This window comes from Solanum pennellii, chromosome 4 (assembly GCF_001406875.1).
Source record: "Solanum pennellii chromosome 4, SPENNV200".
NCBI classification, from domain to species: Eukaryota; Viridiplantae; Streptophyta; class Magnoliopsida; order Solanales; family Solanaceae; genus Solanum; species Solanum pennellii.
This window is the reverse complement of record NC_028640.1, coordinates 57,001,230-57,022,805: the sequence shown is the minus strand read 5'-3', so window position 1 is coordinate 57,022,805 and position 21,576 is coordinate 57,001,230. Positions and strand designations below refer to the sequence as shown.

Sequence of the window (21,576 nt, the reverse complement as noted above, 5' to 3'; positions counted from 1 at the left end):
CATACAAAAACTCCTTTATCAATCACACATTTTATTGAATACTTAAAAAAATACATTTATGAATCACACACTTAAATGAATACTTACAAAAATACATATTAGCCAACGGAAGATTTAGCGGATAAATGTTGATCATTCCATCATTTCTCCCACAAAAAACAAGTTGGTTTAAAAGATCTCCAGCAACACAAGGCAATCTAAATACTTAACAAATCTAAATATCTAAATATTATATGACTTATTAATTATGTTTTACAACTCCGCTTATTCTTTCACCATCAATCACATTTGAATCAACATGTGATATTATTTCCTCAAGAAGTTCATCTTCATTTACAATTCACTATGTAAGATGATATTGCAAATGACTTGATTTTTTATTTTTCGAAATATTTATTCATAAAATCTTTACAAATAAAACACTATTAAAAATATATATATAAATATTTTAAAAAATTAATAGCCCATGGGCTGGCCACAGAGGTTTGCTGGTTGGGCCTACGAGGCCAACGGGCCAAATTGGGCTGTCTAAAAAGCCTCGTTTATAAATTGGCCAAAAATTTTAAGCCCAACCCCACTTTTGACGGCTCTATCCAGATATGATGCCTTATAAAGTTCAACTTGACTTCTAATACTTCACTGCTTATGAGGCTGTGAACTGAAAAAGAAAATGTCCATAAAGCATCATATTACGCTATGACAATCAAGAAGAGCCTAGGATATACTTTTCATCGGGTGGGACTGTATCTTCCATAACAGTTATTCACCCATCGTCAATTATATATTACATAGCTTGAGTAACAACAAGAAATGGATTATCCATCCTCCACGCAGACGAGGACACAAAAGCCCCAAAAAATATTAAAAATGTTATGCACAAAAAATTTATCGAAAATGGATGCTCGAGAGTTGTAGAAAGATATGTGGTATTACATAAACATTTTAAAATAGTATTTATCATAAACATCATAACATATTAAATAACATGTAAGCTAATTAAGGGTGTTTGCCACCAGACAAAGCGCGGGATATTTACTTTGTAATTAATGATATTGAAATTCAAATATGACAATTTTCATTAGAACAAAAATGTGAAAAATTATAATATGAGAGTTATTAGTTATACAACATATGTGAATGACTCAAATTTAACTCTCTCTTTATTTATCACATCGCTAACTAGAATAGCAATGACTGACTATCATAATTAAGCACTAAATTACCTTTGTCACTTGTTAACTTCAATCCAAAATGAAAATTCAATTCATGTATTGGTTAACGCTTTTTAGATATCTTCATACATGTCATTTCCCGAATGCTAAAATAAATGAAAGAAAAATCCTTCAAAAAAAAGTAAAACAAAGAAATCAAGGTCTATCGCGATTCCTTTTGTCTTCCATTATTTTAGGACAAGAGTGAGCTCAGAATGAATAAGAATTAACACAAGATCATCTAAACTATAATTAATCTTTACATCTATATGATTTAGGTTCCAAGTCTAGCTTTAAGAAAAACAACAAGGCTTAAATAAAAGATTGCTTGCTGCCAAACAGTAGGGTGTTTGGCTCTACAAAGGGTTTCAACTCCCCAAATTCATTACAAATTTACAATATCTTGGTCCAGGATCCCAAAAACGGGAAAACAATAAGTAGTGGTCTCAGTACAAATAGAGTTCCTCTCCTTCCGATACTCTTGCTCAATTTACCATCATTCAATTGTTTTGGTTAAGCCTGACTCTTATTAAGGGGCTTTTCCTTCTGTCATTCCATCCCATGATTGTCTAGATCATCCCAACCACCAAAATTTAGAGTGCTTCCTGCTTTGGTTTTACCAAGTGCAGCATTGAAGGAGTGATACTCTTTAACCTTGCCATTTTGAGTATTTACTCCTTTTCTCATTCTTGTCCAGGGTTGCTCATTGTGATGAATTTTGAAGAATTGGTGTTATTTAAGTAAATATTGATGGCTAATTGATTATTTCCTATGAATTTTTCTAGACCCATGTCTTTCCCCAATTTTAGAAAAATCTTTATTTGTAAGGGTGAGTTTTGAAGATGATGAACAGGTAGATTGACTACATTGTTGGTAATTATGTAATTGCTTCTTGAATTTACCTTGTTTATGTAATTGTTATGTATTCTTGGGAATGGAAGTATGAAGGTTCTTGAAGAGGGCAAGAAGGTATGTTGATTGATTCTTCTTGGATTCAATTGTGAACTATGAGTTACTTAGACAGTATTGCTTCTACTTCTAATGTGTGGTTGAGATGTTGATTCTAGGTATTCCTCGTCCTTAACCCTATGACATTAAATTACACATCAATATTATATGTATGTGACGATACAAATTTATATGATTGAAAGTAGTTTCTCATGATAATAATAAAGTGTTAAGTGCAAGGTGTACTCACTTGTGTACTCTCTTGTGAAGTAGTGTCTAGAGTGTGGATTGTTATCACTTATGATGACCTATGAGCTAATATGATAGGATATTTACATAGGGTCTTTAAAAGATTAATGTTAAATTTTATGATGAAATAAGATGATTACTAAAGAGAATAATTCCTTATCACCCAAAGGACATGCAAATGAGATGGAGGTCTCACGTTCAGTAAGTCCGGTCTCCCACATGGGTTTCCTCACGTTAGTATGTCCGAATTCCTAAAATATGTGTTATCTCATTAAATGGTAACATCCACGTCTATCAAGTCCATGTTTCTAGTAACAAAATCCTTGATCATTCAGCATGTGCCCACATATGACTCTAGCTTAGTGGATCCACCTAGATAGCTTTTCCATCTTGTGTAATCGTAACACAAATCTATATAATCCAAGTGGTAGGATTATGTGAATTAATTTATATCAAGCTTTGCTATATTTTATGAAACTATTTTTTAAGCCTCCTAACGAACGAATTCTACATAAGTGTAGCCTTTCGATTTACCTGATATGTGTTATCCTTTTATGGTGACATGGGAAAGAAAATGTTGCTGGTAATCTATGTTAAGCTGAAATAAAAAGAATTAAATTATAATTGTACAATATGTTTTCATATAGATAAGAGAAGGTTTACGGAATGCTATTGGAAAATGCTACTGGAGGAATATTAAATTTAGTTGGAATTTCAGCAACAATGACATGTTTTCTTGCTTTGCTGCATATGATCGCTTTAGAAATACAGGTACCACCTCTCCTATCATTAATTATATATTGTTCAAGGAGACTTATAATAAAATATCCGTTCTTTTACGAAATTTCTTGGCAAAAACTAATGCCTCTGAATAATGTAAGAACTAACTCACTTTTAAAGTTGTTATTGTCGCATGAATTTATAATACAAAAATTCCAAAAAATCTTCCTTCTTAAGGAAAACCATTCTTTCCTATATGGAATTTCTTTGAATTATCATAGTTTATTAATGAATTTAACAAATACGTATCAACACAATTTACCGAATCATAAAACTACCTGTATAAATACGTATCAACACAATTTACCGAATTTAACAATCACTTTTATCCTTAATTATATTTGGGTAAAGGAGATTTCTTTTAAAGTATGCTTTCTTAGGTGAAATTTCTGGGCCAAAAAAATTACCTTTGAAAAATGTTATATCTAGGTTCAGGATTATGTCATTTTTAGAGTTGTTTTTGTTGCAAAAATAGAAGATAGAAAAATGTTTATCATCTCTTTGAAGATAGTGACTTATCGCAAAAGAAACTTACTCTAAGGGTGTGTTTGGTATTGAAGGAAAATGTTTTCATGGAAAATGTTCTTAGAAAATGTTTGCCTGGAAAACAAGTAGAGATTTTATTTATTTTCTCATGTTTGCTTGATGAGTACAAAATATTTTCCAAAAAAATATTTTAGTGTATGATTTTTGAGTGAAATATGTTTTTGAGAAATATCTTTTATTTTGTACTATAGTGAAAAATAATTTTTGAAGTTGAATTTTTTAATATTTTTTTTCGTGGGGTTGGGGATGTTTTTAATATTTGACTTATATATTTTTAGGGCTGGGGGGTGGGTAGGGTTTATGGGTGGGTGGGGGCTGGTAGGGTGGGGTGGGTAGGGCGGAGGTTGGAAGAGAGTTTTGAAAAATATTTTACTTAACTTTTGAAGGAAAGTCATATTCCTTAAATTTGAGAAAAGTGAGTTGATTTAGACCTTAGTTTCGGTGGTTAATATAAAAAGGTGCCCAAAGTTACAAAAAAATTAAGTTTAGAAAGGGGTAATAGGACCTTAATTTAGTTAAGGTGTGTCTTTGATATTTCGGTCATAGTCTAGAAGGATACTTGTGCATTTTTCCTTATATTCATAATTTCACAAAGGGAAATAGTTGAAATTATGATTTACCCTATGCTCTTGAATATTTTTCTAAATAGGTGTGTTTTGCCTTAAGAATTACACTTAATATGGAATATAAGGAGTATCATGCAAGATTATAGAATAATATTATGTGTTAAAATAATATAACTCCATGTTTACTATTTTTTCTTTCCTACTAATTGAGATGGTGTTTTGATTATATAGTCATCCTTTATTTAATTAGATTGAGATTATACTACAATTCAATCTTATATTAATTATTCATTCTGAAGCTACATCAATGTTTAAATAGAAATCATAGACTTTAGATTCTACACCGTACATGTTCTTTTTATCATGAAGTTTAGTTGTTTTTGTATGACTAGAATCATCATACGTTGTGTTTTATGTGAAGGAGAGAGAGATGACTTTCTAGGAATTGAATCAATAGTCTCAACGGCATACACCGTATCCGCCTCAAGAGAATACACTCTTTGACACATATATTAGATCCTAGAACAAGAGACAAATCTCTCTCCCATAACAAAGCAAAGGAGGATTCATGGTCAGAAGAATCCATGCTTCAAGAGAATCCCCTTTTTCGCTTGGTTACGTGACTAGAGTATTATGTGTCAAAGAACCATGATTTTCCACTTTCAAATCAAAAGTACTAAAATCAAAATTTTGATTCATGTGCAAAAATTCATTCGTAATCCTTGGTGAATGGTTTTTCCTGATAGCATATAAAAAGTACTAAAATCCAAATTTTAAATAAAAACACACAAAATGTGAAGAAGTGAATGGTTGCCTTGTTATAGTTTGAACTAAAGGAGTCTCCATGGAAAAAGTAAAATTAGAATAATTGTTAGCCCCTATATCAAGATGTTGTATGTCAATCAATTCTGTTGGTGATGTAGTTGTATGTAGAACACACACTACTATTGTTGGTGATAGAGGAAAAGATATTTGTTGGATAAATTGAGCTGGTTGAATGGGATGTAATTACAACTGTTGCTTATAATTTTTGTTCATGATTATGACCTGATCATTTATTTTTTTTCCTAGTGAGTAGTTAGAAAATCTAAAGAGAAAATTTATGATAAACTATTAAAATTAGTCATGTTGTTGACACAAAATTTTGGCCTAACATTTTCGAAATTCGTAATTTTGAAGTCTTATTTATTTAATAGCTTAAAATAATTTTTTTAATATAGTTTAAGAAAGATTATCGATAACTATCTTCATTTAAGATTTTTGTTAGTTATTTTTTTTAAAATTGCATTTCACATGTCATTAGTTACGTTCATTATATTATTTTAAAATTTCATTTTTTATTTGTTACATTTGTTAATATTTATGTGAATTTAGCACAGTCTAAAATTTAGTCAAATAAACATGTTTTTAGGAATTCTATTGAAATAATTTTGGGCCACAATACTAAGCCCATAATTTTTTGGTGTGGATAATATTTTGAGGATAGAGGATGAAAAAAAAAAGAGGAGAGAACCCAAAAAAGTCCACTCTCTTTTCCTCTCCCTCTCAAAAATCAGCCGCCTCCTTCAAAAATCCCCAACAAACGCCTCCCCTCTCCTCTCTTCCTCCTAGCCGCCTCTTCCTCTCGATCCGCCTTTTTCCCTTCTCTCTCCCCTTCCTCTCACTCTTCCTTGGCATCCCTCATCTATTCCCCCGGCGCCACTCTTCCGGAAAATGTCTTCCATAAAGCCCAAGCCGACCTCGTTAACTGGCGGGGTTCCGGCATGTCCGTTATGGATATGAGCCACCGTGGAAAAGAATTCCTTTCCATTATTCAAAAAGCAGGATCAGATCTGAGAACCCTTCTTAATATCTCTGATGAATACGCCGTTCTTTTCCTTCAAGGTGGGGCCACCACCTTGAGCCGCCATTGGCCTCTGTAACTGCTATTTCTGCAGTTTGTGCGTTTCTCTCCAATGTATCGGTTGTTCCCTCTGCCGCCACACTTGTCATCAAGGCGTTGACAGAGCCGGAACGTGACAGGAAGAACACGAAGAACATCAAGCATAACAGTAACATCTCACTTGATGTCGTCATTGAAATTGCTAAGGTGATGCAGCCTAGATCTATGGTGAAGGATTTTAGTGGAACCGTAAAGGAGTTCTTGGGAACTTGTGTATCCGTTGGTTGTACGGTAGATGGAAAGGATACTAAGGATTTGCACCAAGATATTATTGATGGAGATGTAGAGATTCCTCAGGATTGATTGCTGATTGACGGGATAAGAGTGAATTATGAACTGATTATTCCATTGATGGAGGTATCCAGTTTACGATGAGTTCCAACTCCGATGGACAACAATCGAAACTCCAATCGTAAACTCCATTTGCAACAATGGTAAAACTAAAATCTTACTTTAATTTTATTAAATTTTGCTTAGTGTCTCCTATTTTCTATCGTTATTATTGTTCTTTTGAAATTTTGTTTGCTTAATCTGTTACTCTTTTTTGTCAAATTTTGTTCATTGTTGTGTTAGTATTTTTGTTTAAATGCATTTTTTATGTATTTTTTCATGAGGTGTTTATTTCCATTTATGTTACTGCTTTAGTTTTTTTTTTTGATTAGTTTTATTAGTGATTATTATATTCATTTGCAACTAGATGCATCATTTCTTGAAGTTGCTGATTTATTAGATTATTATTATTATGCTTTTGTTTTCTTTAGTTTATTATTATTGTCATATTATTTTATAATCATTATCTCTTCTTAAGATTATTAGTGTTATCATTATTCTTGTTAGTTGTGTTATTGTTGTTGAAATTCTTTTATTATTTTTATTTTTATCTTTCTCGTTATAGGATAGTATTTGTCTATTCCTATTATTGTTCTAAGAAGTTTCAGCAATTCCTTGTTATTAATTAAATTAGTATTGTTATTATCTTGTTATGTTTATGTTTTTTTTTTGATATATTCTTGGTTACATCGGTATTGATTTCATGCTGAAAATTTTTATTTGTGAAATTGGCCAATGAAAATCTATCCGTCGGGTTTAGAAGCCTTTTTCATTTTAAAAGACGGAAATTTTTAGTTTAAGTTCATATAAATTGTTTGATAAAATTGTTAAATTGGTCAATGAAAAATCTATCCGTCGGGTTTAGAGGCCTTTTCCTTTTTAAAAGACGAAAATATTTTACTTTATATTCATATAATTTGTTTGTCTAAATTGTTAAAATGACCAAAGAAAAATTAATCCGTCGGGTTTAGAGGCCTCCCCATTTTAAAAAGACTGAATTTTAATTTAAGTTTGTATATTTTATATGTTGAAATCGGCCAATGAAAAAAAAAACTCTCCGTCCGTTTTGGAGGCCTTCCCAATATTAAAAGACGGAAATCTAATTTAATTTTATATATAATTTTAATTGTTGGAATTGGCCGATGAAGAAATTACCATCGATTTCCAAGGCCTCCCATGGTCATAAGACTTATTTTTATTTTAAAATTGCTATTAGGTTTATTCAATTTTAATCATAGTTATTCTTTACTAACACTTTTATTGATTGTGATTACAGGTACTCAAAACTTGCTTCCTTGAAGCCATTCGAAAAAGCTCGAATCATATTTTTTATGTCATTTTTATGTGAATATTGACGTTAGGCAAACTTTAGGCCGATGATTATTTTATTTTATTTTATTGTGTATATTGCATGTTTATTATATTTATACATTATTTTATTCTCTTCAATTTGAAAAAAAAATGAATTCAGTCGGGAACCACAATTGTGGATTTCGGAGGATGCCTAACCCCTTGCCTTCGGAATAACTTGAACCCCTTACCTACAATCAAATTGGTTTCGTAGACATTTCTTTCAATTTAATTAATAATTGGTTTCCTATTTTTCCTAAAAATTAGGTGGCGACTCCATTTAATCCTTTGAACTCCCTTTCCCCTTTTAATATCCTTTTACTCGTTTTAAAATTTTTCTAACTTAATGTTTTATTTAGTTTGAGTCACCGCGACGTTTCGCCCTATTTCGGCACACTAGGGATGTAAACAGAATGGCGGCTCCGCTGGGGATCTTTCGAGGTTTTAACCAATATGAATTTATTTATTTTTTAAAAATTGAGGAAATTTTTGCTTTATTATTATGTTATACCTTGTGTTTTTATATTTCACTAATTAATTGTATATTGTATTTATTCATTATTTATCTTGTTGTATGTGTATTATCATTGCATTCATGACATAATATTTTTCGTCAAATGACAATTATTTCATTTCCATTAAAGGACGATTATGTGGGTTCGCAGTCGTTCATTAACCAAAAATTTTCTCGAGGCACCCTGACGAGTGTAGTTGGCTACTTGATAGTCAACAATCGTTAACTGTCCCAGCCCAAGTAGTCCGCTTGGGTTACCTTTTCCACTCTAAATAAAACCCACTCCTAGTAAACTAGCGTAGAGCCGAACCAAATCCAAATTTAAGTGTCAACCTAAGATGACCAACACCCAAGGCATGTTGAATTTATTAGAAAGACCACCTTGAGTCCATAATGGCTTCTAGCCTAAAAGGATGATCATAATTGTGTATCATTTGAAGGATGTATACATCGTTTGACAAACCACTGTCCATCTGAATTAGAAGGTTATTTTAATAGTTTACTTTTGTCAAACTTGAGTTTTCAGAAACTATCATTCCATCCAAAAGTGTTGACAATCGGAGATGACAAGAATTTCAAGAGTAAGACCCTTTGGCAAAGGCTTAGAATAGGATGGTACCCCTACGTAGGATTTAATATTTGTATTTTTTTCCTTCTTTCTTTTCCCCCTAACTTCATAATTATATTTCATTTATTCATAAAATTTTACTAAGTGTTTTTGGGGACAATGAAAAGTTGTCAAAGGGCGTAGTACATCCTTCGAATCGATAGGCCTACCCTAGGCATAAAAGGGTCACATATTTGTATAGGACGTGCAATAATTGTTTGTATGCTATGTGCTTCATTTCAGTTTGTCTTTAATTAAAACAGTATTTATATGTTTTATTCATTGTTTGTGTGATATTTTGCATTATCCACTATGTATAGAACTAACAACTGTTACATTTTGAGTTATTCTTCTTCACAGCGAAAAATTGATTTATGTTCAAATTCAGAAATCATTATTTGTCCGAATTCGCAAGATACAAGAGGATTAGTGAAATTAGAGTCCTTGCATTTCTCAATTATATCAAGTCAAAACGATAAATAAGGGAAGTATTTGACTATGAGGTCGCATCAACTTATTTTTATTATTATTTTGCATGATTGTCCTGCTCTCACATATTTCTCATATTTTTGTAGGGATATAGTCGCCGACATCAGTCAGGGATGGTCGTAATGATGTCTGGATCTCGTGATAATTGGGAAGAGACAAGGATCCAAGAAAACATTCGAAAAGAGTACAACAAGTCATTACTGTATAAATTCGTAGGTTAAATTCAACAGACAATATAAATATTGACGATTAAGAGGCTATAAAACATATTGGTACGAAAAAAGAAAAAGAGTAAAAAAAAAACTTCATGACTACGAATTTTTAGTGGCGCTAGACCTAGGAATTTCTTTGAGTTGTCTAAATCTTTAAATTATTATATGCCTTATCTGCACGAACTACGCGTACCTGATTCTCATTTCGATGAGATACGTAGGCAACCCTTCTTTGGTTCAATATTATCTTCTAAAAAATTTTTTTTAAAAAATTATAAAATAGTTTGTGTATATTTTCCAAGTCATATCTGGACGAACAACGCGTACCTGATTCTCATTTTAATGAGTTACGTAGGCAACCCTTCTTGGGTTCGGTATTATCTTCTCAAAAAATAAAATAAAAAAAATATTTAAAATAGTTTGTGCCTATTTTTCAAGTCATATCTACGTGAACTACGCACACCTGATTCTCATCTTAATGAGATACGTAGGCAACCCTTCTTGGGTTCGGTATTATCTTCTCAAAAAAAAATTATAAAATAGTTTGTACATATTTTCCAAGTCATATCTGCACGAACTACGCGTACCTGATTCTCATCTTAATGAGATACGTAGGCAGCCCTTCTCGTGTTCGGTAATTATTCTTAAAAATAAAAAATAAAAAATTGTACATATTGTAAGAGTCATGTCTTCAACTCTGTCGGGACCTATGTAGTTAAGAGCATGTAAATATATTCGATATGATGGAAAAGACTGACTTTGCGATAAACTATAGATTCTCGTGGTACCTGGTAACTGTACTTTTGTGATGCTTGAAAATTCTCTTGCATGCAATCAAAATAAGAATAAAACAAACCTTATGTTTCATGTGCATTGTGTGGTGAGATTTTGATCAAAGTTCAATTGTCTTACACTGTTGATCTAGAACTTGACTTGAATGTTTTTCGAGGTGAAATTATGAGTAATGTTTTGTTTGAGAAATGATTGTAGGCTTTTTTTTATCTGATTGTGCCTTTCGAAGCCTACGATATTACATTAATCCCTAGTTTTCCCATTTTGAGCCTGAAACATTGATTTGGAAAACCACATCTTAACCACTAGCTTTTTTAAGTGCTTACAAGCACTATCCTCTCTTGGCCCAACCTTCTTGATTGCACCAAGAATGTGAAAATTATAAGTGGAAGTTCATGTTTGAAATTTCCAAAAGCAAAGATGTTGAGTCTCCCAAAATAAAAGAAACAAAGACCACTAGAGAAAAGAGAGAAAGGAAGAAAGAAAAGTGGAAGAATAAAGAAAGGTAAAAAATACCCTTACAGGGTCAGTGAAAGGTGGGAAGGAAAATACTCCAACCAAAAAAGAAAAAATTATTATGATAAAGAAGTGAATAAAAGAAAGGCTCCAACGAATGAGGACTCAAAAGAAGAAAAAAAAAAGAAAAGAAGAGAAAAGATAAAAAAAAACAGCTAAAAAAAAGCGTTAAAATGAGAATTCAAAAGAAGGTGAAAGGTGAGAGAACAATGAAGAGGATCTGACGTCAAAGGGGTACCAATTATTAAGAGCATAAATTCTGTGTAACGCTCAAGGAGGAATTAAGTCACTTTTATCTCAAATAAATATCCTATCCATCCATAAGACTACGTTACAAGCCAATGACAAGCCTTACATGATCTCGTTCCAAATGTTCTTACATTAGTGGAGATTTACATAAGGGTCAAGCTTATGGTATCACAGTTGTGTGCATTGAACATTCTTGTGAGTGTGAGTGCACTTTGAAAAATGTCCTATAATCAAATGTTTAAAATATGTGTGAAATAGGACTAGCCTTTGTCGCGAGGGCACTTGAAACATGAGGATTGATATAATTCAAAACCTTTGTTTGAAACAAGATGAACGGATATTGTTGATCCTTAAGTATATTTCAGGTACCACATTAAGCTGTAGGAATTACCTTAATTCAATCTTTAAAAAGAAGATTTACCTGCAATCCTAACTGTTGGTACCAATCTGGTGAAGATTTGACTATCTCATCACATTTATTTTTGAAAAAAAAATTGTCTTTTGAGTGGTTCATTATAAAAAGTGTTATTAAGTTAGTCTTATATGTGTGAGACGCCTATTTTACTTCATTGGATTGTCCATCCCAAAAATGTGATATATCTTGTTGTTAGGCTTTAAATATAGCAAGGAATACTATTTTCATATTTCATCATGTTCATATTGCATTTTCTACTGATAATCTTTCAGATTCTTTGCAGCACTCATCATCCACAAGGTTGGAACTACATTTGACCTGATTCCTGCCTCGACGGGATATGTATGCATCACGAGTTAATTCATGTATCACTTGTTAATATTCATGCATCGAGAGTCAATTCATGCATCACTATTTAATATTCATGCATCGCGAGTTAATTCATGCATCACTAGTTAATAATCATGCATCACGAGTTAATTCATGCATCACTAGTTAATATTCATGCATCGAGAGTCAATTCATGCATTGCGAGTTAATATTCATGCATCACGGATTAATATTCATGCATCGCGAGTTCATATTCATGCATCGCGAGAAGATTTCATAACTCGCAGAAAATTCATGCATCGCGAGAATATTTCATACCTCGCAGAAATGTATGCATCGCAAGAAGATTTCATACCTTGCGGTATTTATGCATTGCGGGAAGATATTCATGCCCTGCAGAAGATCATGCGTCGAGAGTCAATAATCAAGCACCGCGAGAAGATATTCATTCTTCGCAGATAGTTATGCATTGTGAGAAGATATTCATACCTCGCAGAAAATTCATGCATCGTAAGTAAATTCATGCATCACTAGTTAATTCATACATCACTAGTTAATTCATGCATCATGAGTTAATTCATGCATCGCGAGTCAATACCCATGCATAGCAGAAGATCATGCATCCTTAATTAATATTCATGCATCGCGAGTTAATATTCATGCATTGCGAGTTAATATTCATCAATCGTGGATTAATATTCATGCATCGCGAGTTAATTCATGCATCACTAGTTAATATTAATGCATCGCAAGTTAATATTTATGCATCGCGAGAAGATTTCATCCCTCGCAAAATTTTATGCATCGCGAGAAGATTCAATTCCTCGCAAAAGTTTACATATCGCAAGAAGATTTCATACCTTGTCAATTTATGAATCGCGATAAGATTCCATCCCTCGCAATATTTACGCATCACGGGAAGATATTCATGCCCTGCAAGCAATCATGCACTGCCAGAAAAGGAATCGTGCAAATGAAATATTTATCCCTCAACGTCAACTGACGTTAAATGTCGAGGAGAGAAATTAAGTGTCGACACGGTGAAAGACATTGTCTCCCATGTAAATTGCATTTTCAAGCTAACGAGTTTTATCTTAGACTTTGTGGAGAGCATTCAAAAGGATGATTTATTTTTTTAAAAAAAAGCTTGTGAAAACTACTTCAACAAGGATGCAACACATCATAGAATCTTTAAGAGACAAGTCTGGGATTGACTTCCACCACATGCAACTACACTTCTCTACAAAGGTCATGTGTTCGGTCTAAATTGGGTTCGTCAATTTTCGTTGTCCACGATTTCATTCATCAATCATACACAACGAAAGGGACAGCTGTTGACACTCAATTTTGGCCTAACATTTTTGAAATTCGTAATTTTGAAGTCTTATTTATTTAAAAGCTTAAAATAATTTTTTTAATATAGGTTAAGGAAGTTTATCGATAACTATCTTCATTTTATCAAAATTTAAGATTTTTGTTAGTTATTTTTTTAAAATTGCATTTCACATGTCATTAGTTACGTTCATTATATTATTTTAAAATTTTATTATTTATTTGTTACATTTGTTAATATTTATGTGAATTTAGCACAGTCTAAAGTTTAGTCAAATACAAAAAAAATTAAGGAATTCTACTGCAATAATTTTTGGCCACAATACTAAGCCCATAACTTAGGCCCATAATTTTTTGGTGTGGATAACATTTTGAGGATAAAGGATGAAAACTTTGAAGAAAAGGAGAGAACCCTAAAAAGTCCATTCCCTTTTCCTCTCCCTCTTAAACTCAGCCGCCTCCTCCAAACACCCCCAACTGACGCCTCCTCTCTCCTCTCTTCCTCCCAGCCGCCTCTTCCTCTCTAGCCGCCTTTCTCCCTTCTCTCTCCACTTCCTCTCACTCTTCCTCGGCCTCCCTCTTCTCTTCCCCCGGCGCCACTCTCCCGGAAATGTCTTCCATAAAGCCCAAGCCGACCTCGTTAACTGGCGGGGCTCCGGCATGTCCGTTATGGAAATGAGAAACCGTGGAAAAGAATTCCTTTCCATCATTTAAAAAGAAGAATCAGATCTGAGAAACCTTCTTAATATCTCTGATGAATACGCCATTGTTTCCTTCAAGGTGGGCCAACCACCCTAAGCCGCCATTGGCCACTGTAACTGTTAATTCTGCAGTCTGTGCGTTTCTCTCTAAGGTATCGGTTGTTCCCTTTGCCGCCGCACTTGTCATCATGGCGTTGAAGGAGCCGAAACGTGACAGGAAGAAGACGAAGAACATCAATCATAACGGTAACATCTCACTTGATGTCATCATTGAAATTGCTAAGGTGATGCATCCTAGATCGATGGCGAAGGATTTGAGTGAAACCGTTAAGGAGATCTTGGGAACTTGTGTATTTGTTGGTTATACGGTAGATGGAAAGGATCCTAAGGATTTGCAGCAAGAGATTATTGATGGAGATGAGGAGATTCCTCAGGATTGATTGCTGATTGATGGGATAAGAGTGAATTATGACCTGATTATTCCATTGATGGAGGTATCCAGTTTACGATGAGTTCCAACTCCGATGGACAACAATCAAAACTCCAATCTTAAACTCCATTTGCAACAATGGTAAAAATCAAATATCTTACTTTAGTTTTATTAAATTTTGCTTATTGTCTCCTATTTCTATCATTATTATTGTTCTTTTGAAATTTTGTTTGCTTAATCTGTTACTTTTTTTGGTCAAATTTTGTTCATTGTTGTGATAGTATTTTTGTTTAAATGGCTTTTTATGTAATTTTTCATGAGGTGTTTATTTCCATTTATGTTACTGCTTTAGTTTTTGTTTTTGATTAGTTTTATTATTGATTATTATATTCATTTGCAACTAGATGCATCATTTCTTGAAGATGCTGATTTATTATATTATTATTATTGTTATGCTTTTGTTTTCTTTAGTTTATTATTATTGTAATATTATTATATAATCATTATCTCTTCTTAAGATTATTAGTATTATTATTATTCTTCTTAGTTGTGTTATTGTTGTTGAAATTCTTTTATTATTATTATTTTTATCTTTCTCATTATAGGATAGTATTTGTCAATTCCTATTAATGTTCTATGCAGTTTCAGCAATTCCTTTTTATTATTTAAATTAGTATTGTTATTATCTTATTATGTTTAATTTTTTTTTATCTATTCTTGGTAACTTCGATATTGATTTCATGCTGAAAATTTTTATTTGTGAAATTGGCCAATGAAAATCTATACATCGGGTTTAGAGACCTTTTCCATTTTAAAAGACGGATATTTTTAGTTTAAGTTCATATAAATTGTTTGTTAAAATTGTTAAAATGGCCAATGAAAAATCTATCCGTCGGGTTTAGAGGTCTTTTCCATTTTAAAAGACGGAAATTTTTTAGTTTATTTTCATATAATTTGTTTGTTGAATTGTTAAAATGGCCAATGAAAAATCTATCCGTAAGGTTTAGAGACCTCCCCATTTTAAAAAGACGGAATTTTAATTTAAGTTTATATATTTTATATGTTGAAATTGACCATTAAAAAAAAAACTCTCAGTCTGTTTTGGAGGCCTTCCCAATATTTAAAGACGGAAATCTAATTTAAGTTTATATATAATTTTAGTTGTGTGAATTGGCCGATGAAGAAATTACCATCGATTTCAAAGGCCTCCCATGGTCATAAGACTGATTTTTATTTTAAAATTGTTATTAGGTTATTCAATTTTAATCATATTTATTCTTTACTAACACTTTTATTGAGTGTGCTTACAATTACCCAAAACTTTCTTCCTTGAAGCCATTCGAAAAAGCTCGAATTATATTTTTATGTCATTATTATGTGAATTTTGACATTAGGCAAACTTTATGCCGATAATTATTTTATTTTATTTTATTGTGTATATTTCATGTTTATTATATTTGTACATTATTTTATTCTCCTCCTCAATTTGGAAAAAAATGAATTCAGCCAGTTAACACAATTGTGGATTTCGAAGGGTGCCTAACCCCTTTCCTTCGGAATAACTTGAACCCCTTAACTAGAATCAAATTGGTTTCTTAGACATTTCTTTCAAGTTAATTAATAATTGGTTTCCTAGTTTTCCTAAAAATTAGGCTGCGACTCCATTTAATCCCTATGAACTTCCTTTCCCCTTTTCATGTCCTTTTACTCGTTTTAAAATTTTTGTCACTTAAATTTTTATTTATTTTGAGTCACCGCGACGTTTCTCCCTATTTCGACAGAGTAGGGATGTAAACACATGTCAGAAACAATAATTTTATGAAAAGAATTCCAAACATCATTTAAAGATTTCTCCAAGTATAACATAGGAGCTACAAAATTGTTAGGTCTATTAATATTACAACTTCTTACGACCCCACCCATATCATAATCACCATAGCCCATTCTAAATCTGTATAAAATGATATCTAGTTAAATGTAAAAAATAAAAATGAGCTTATAAGATAAACTAATGATGTTTTCTGCAAAACTTAGGGAGAGAAAAAATGATCCAAAGAGGAAGTTTTCCAATGGAGGAAGTAGATGATCAAATAAAAACTTAGTGGGTATGACATTATAACTCAAAGATTGGGATGAACAAAAGTGAACTACCTTAAAAAATAGATAGAGAAAATTAAATGGCTATCTACCTACCCGGTGCATCCACATTTACTTTACACGTAATACAAAATAAATATTTTTTTCTATTTTATAGTGAGTGGGATTAGCAACAAAAGAGAAGTCCAAGATTATAACGTGTACCTTTTGTTTAATTCATACATCCCATATCATATTGTAATGACTCGAGAGCACCCCCTAATAGTAACATGGCATATTCAATCTCGAAGAGATGTTATACAAGCCCTTAGCATTCATTCATCACATAATCATTAGAAAATATGGAAGAATTTAAAAAGTTTCTTTAAAACATAACTCGAATAGTATTGGATAACAGTGGAAGTCATTCTTACATTAGTCTCAAACCATCTATTAATGACATGAATAAAAGTCATGGGACGCAGCCCACATAAAGTCTAAAACACAAAAGCAAATGGTTTAAAGGTAAATGGATATTATCCCTGAATGAATGAAAATGATCCAAAGAGGATGTTTTCTTAAAATGATCCAAAGATGACAATATCTATTTACCTTTATGAAATTACCTTTTATGTTTTAGACTTTATGAGTGCTTCGTCCAAAAAATTTATTCATGTCATTCATAGATTGTTTGACACAATAATGTTAGAAAGTCCGCTTTTATGAAATACTTCTCGAGTTATGTTTTTAAAGAAAGTTTTATATTCATATATTTTTTCTAATGCCTATGTGATGAATGAATGCTAATGGCTTGTATAAGATCTCTTGGAGATCAAATACACCATGTTATGACTAGCGAGTGTTCTCAAGTCATTACAATATGATATGAGATGTATGATCTTTATCAAAAGGTACACGTTATAATCTTATACTTCTCTTTTGTTGCTAATCCCATTCACTCTAAAATAGAAAAAAAATATTTACTGTGCATTAGTGTAAAGTAAATGTGGATGCGCGAGGGTAGGTAGATAGCCCTTAATTTTCTCTGTATATTTTCAAAATTGGTTCACTTTTCATCATTGCAACCTTTGATTTACAATGTCATTCCCACTAAACGTTTCTTTGATATTCGACTTCCTCCATTTGAAAACATCCTCTTTCGATCATATTTTGTCTGTCTAGTTTAGCAAAAAACATAATTAGTTTCTCTTATAAGAACAATTTTTTACGTTTAAGTAGATATCATTTTATATAGATTTAAAATGGGTGATTATGTTTGGGATATCGGTGCGGTTGGAAGAAGTTGTAATATTAATAAACCTAACAATGTTGTAGCTCCTATGTTATACTTGGAGACTTCTTTAAATGATGTTTGGCATTCTTTTTATAAACTTTTTGCTCCTGACATGACTAATTTTAATAGTTTATCATAATTTTCTCTTTGGATTTGCCAACTGTTCATCAGGAAAAACCAGATGATGAGGTTAAAATCATGAACCGAAATGGTAACCAATAGTTGTACTTACATCCCATTCATCCAACTCAATTTATCCAACTAACAACTACAACACAAAAAGAATGCATTGATTTACAACAAGTCGATATAGGGGCACAAAATTATCCTAATTTCATGTTTTCCATGGAGACTCCTGTGATTTCAACTAGAACAAGGTAACCATTCCCTTTGTTACTTTTTATGTGTGTGTTCCAAAATTTTGATTTTAGTAGTTTTGATTTGAAATCAGGGAAAATCATTCAATAAGGATTACACATGAATTATTGCAAGAGGAACATGATGAGACCGAATGTTGAAGTATAACTGAAAGCCCTGTCAAAATACATTAAGGTTTGACTATGGGGGTTAGTAGTAACAGACATAACAACCACATGAGCTATCCGTGATGTCAGATCCATAGACCATATTGAAGGAATCGATATACCTTGCCAAGGGTATAAAGGTGTGTGATCACTAAAATTAATGCCCATAGAGGGGACTTAGCCTACGGGTGTACGTTGTTCTGAGACTGTGAGGGTACACTGAAACCTAGTCCACTCGATTCTTAGCATACTCCAAACTGAATATGTCTATCGAACACACATAACTAAAATGCATAATAGCTCAAAATACTAACATAATATTTTGAGAATATAACAAAGATAGACTGATAATGTAACATTCGAAAATCGATGCATGTATAATTATTTAACTGACCTAGCATTTGTGATTCATGAACTAAAAGAATCTACACAACTTGGATTCTGAGGTTCATGCAAAGAAGTAATCAAAGATTCAACAAAAACATTATAATCTAATTAGGAATACATAACTAAATCAAAACTAATATCTAAGGTTTTACAAACTCAAGGTTTAAGAAAGATACATGAATCAAGAATCTGACTGAATTTTAAAGACCTAATAGTTGAAAGGAACGCAGTACAGAAATCCCACATACCTAGTGACGAAATATACGGAGAAATCTTTCGATTATTGAGACTGGAACTGAAGAGAATGTGTTGCGTTCTTGGAAAGGTTTTGGTCGCCTATTTTTTCCTCTCTTTTTTCTATGTTTGATGAATTTTTAATGAATGAATCGCTTAGGGAATTATTTTACTAAGTTACTAGGCTTAAAATGACAAAAACTACTTAGACTAGGGATGAAACGACGTAGTTTAAGGCCCAACACATAGGGGATGGACCAAAATGACCTTGACTTAATTCTAACGAAGTCCACCTACGGAGGGATCTACAATAAGTGGGTTTACCTACCAATAGTAGGTAGCGGTTTTCGGTCAAGTCTTCCTGACAGGGCTTCACTAAAATGATCTCAACTTTTTACTTGAAGATGGGAACACTTACACAACTATCTCTCTCTTGAGAGAATATCGATATTTGTTTTCTTATGAACTTCCAGTTGTCCACATTCATTATCTTGTTTTTCCTTAACTTTTATTACCAATGAGGATTCTGATCTATTCTATATTATTAAACCACCATCTTGTATACCCATAATATTAACTCCTAAGCAAGCAAGTTAATGACATGTTTTTCGGATTTCTTCCATACTTCCTTAACATCTGTAGTGCTAAGACTGACTTGTTAGAAACAAAAATCGAATGATCCTAGTTTTACACTTTACTGAGGAATAATAGGAATGTAACCAATCCATGCCTAGAGTGCTATTAAAATCTATAATTTCTAACTCTAAAGATCTGATGAGGTGACTTTTTGCGAGACTCTGACAAGGCAATTTTTTATATATATATCTAGCTATAAAAGGGGCACCAAATGGAGTAAAGACTGATAAAGGTCAACGATTGCTGGACTCACACCTATGTTTATTTTTATGCATAGAGTAATACAAAATGGCCCATGTTGTATTTCCTCTGAGTGAACCATAGGTGTGCCACATCCTTAACCTGGTAGGATGTCAACTCCACCTTATTACTACCAATCACTTGCATCACTCCAAAGATTTTCTTAACATTATCAACAAAATTTTGTGGGTAAGCTCTAGGAGGAAGCATGATCTAAAGTGCATGACGATGAATTAGAACGATAAAATTGGAGCACATCTCACATACTACAAAAGTAATAACAAGAGTGAAGTTTTCTTAAAATACATGTAGCCTTGCTCTAATTATATGTAGTGCACTTCACCCCATGAAAGAGACTATACATAGTGTGACTATCATACATCCTAGGACTCTTAAACCTAATGTTCTGATACCAAATTTTTCACGCTTTGAGGCTACCCCCTTGTGCAAACACGGGACCTGGGATTACGAGTGACACCAAGATAATCTTGAACTTGCAGATTATAGACATACTAAAAAACTAAAGAAAACATAATATGTGGAAGCTTAAATTATGAGATGAATGAAAAATGGGGAATACATATTAGTTATATAAATATATCTAATAAAATTCTATTAGTTTATGGTACTGAACAACAAATCAAATGCTAAAGTTGAATTTAAAACTATGTATGAAAAATTCTCAACTCAGTAGAGTTGCTGGTACACGTCCCTAGCTAAACCTAAAAAAACGGAAATTGAAATAAAAGTTTCAAATGGAAAACATGTCTATTGTACTCAAAGTATGAGGGCTCACCACTAATGATACTATGTATGGATCCGAAACCTATATGCATGTGATGTGAATGTTGAGGACCTGAATATACATCATGAAAGAACGTAACATACAATATGCATTAATATTTGGAACGTACTAAGCATGCATGATATAGAATATAACTTAACAAATATGTAAGTTAGACAAGCATAACCGAGAAATGCCACAATATGAAAGTAATGTATATACTGCACTATATTAAAGTGAACTGAACTGAATGTAATGACCAAGTACTAATTATTATCTTTACATTCTGAAATTGAACAATGAAAAATGACATAAAACCTAGTCAAATGCAGTAGAGCCTAACTGTGCGAGCTATAATTAATCGAGATAAAACAACTTGAGCTAAATATAGAGTGCGATGTATATGCCCCGCTGGGAGGACCGAGTATACCTTGACAGGGGCATAAATCCACGACTGCAATCAAAAAAATTTGATTCCCAATAAGAGGAATAATGCTCATACGAAGGAACATAATTTTAGGACTATGAGGGTACACCAAACCCTAATCCAACTCGGTGCTAAGACTACTCCAAACTATAAATGTGTATGACACAACATACTAAATTACAATATAGGCTATTTAGCCATGCAAACTAAGAATGCGACACTTATGTAATGAAAATAAACATTCGAAATCTGAGGAATGCTTTTTTGTTTAACTGACCTAAAAAATGTAATTCATCAACTAAGAAAATTTACGCAACCAAGGTTCTAAATTTTATGCAAAGAAATAAATAAAAATTTCACAAAAAACATAATAATCTAATTAGGAACACTATAATAATTATATCACAGCAATTGTTAAAGTTTTTCAAAATCCTAGTTCTAAACATGATATCAAGGATGACGAAT

General features: G+C 32.4%; 1 protein-coding gene and 1 pseudogene across 1 annotated transcript; both read left to right on the top strand.

The window, feature by feature from the left end:
* The first annotated feature begins 6,031 nt into the window (after nucleotides 1-6,031).
* LOC114076728 lies at nucleotides 6,032-6,616 on the top strand (annotated as a pseudogene).
* Nucleotides 6,617-14,132: 7,516 nt separating this feature from the next.
* LOC107016809 (60S ribosomal protein L12-like) lies at nucleotides 14,133-14,549 on the top strand. The gene has a single exon (XM_015217159.2). The coding sequence runs from the start codon at nucleotides 14,133-14,135 to the stop codon at nucleotides 14,517-14,519; it is 387 nt and encodes a 128-aa protein (XP_015072645.1). The 3' UTR covers nucleotides 14,520-14,549.
* The last annotated feature ends 7,027 nt before the right edge of the window (nucleotides 14,550-21,576 follow it).

Coding starts and splice junctions, on each gene's coding strand:
- LOC107016809 (XM_015217159.2), top strand. CDS start 14,133: ATGAATACGCCATTGTTTCCTTCAAGGTGGGCCAACCACCCTAAGCCG.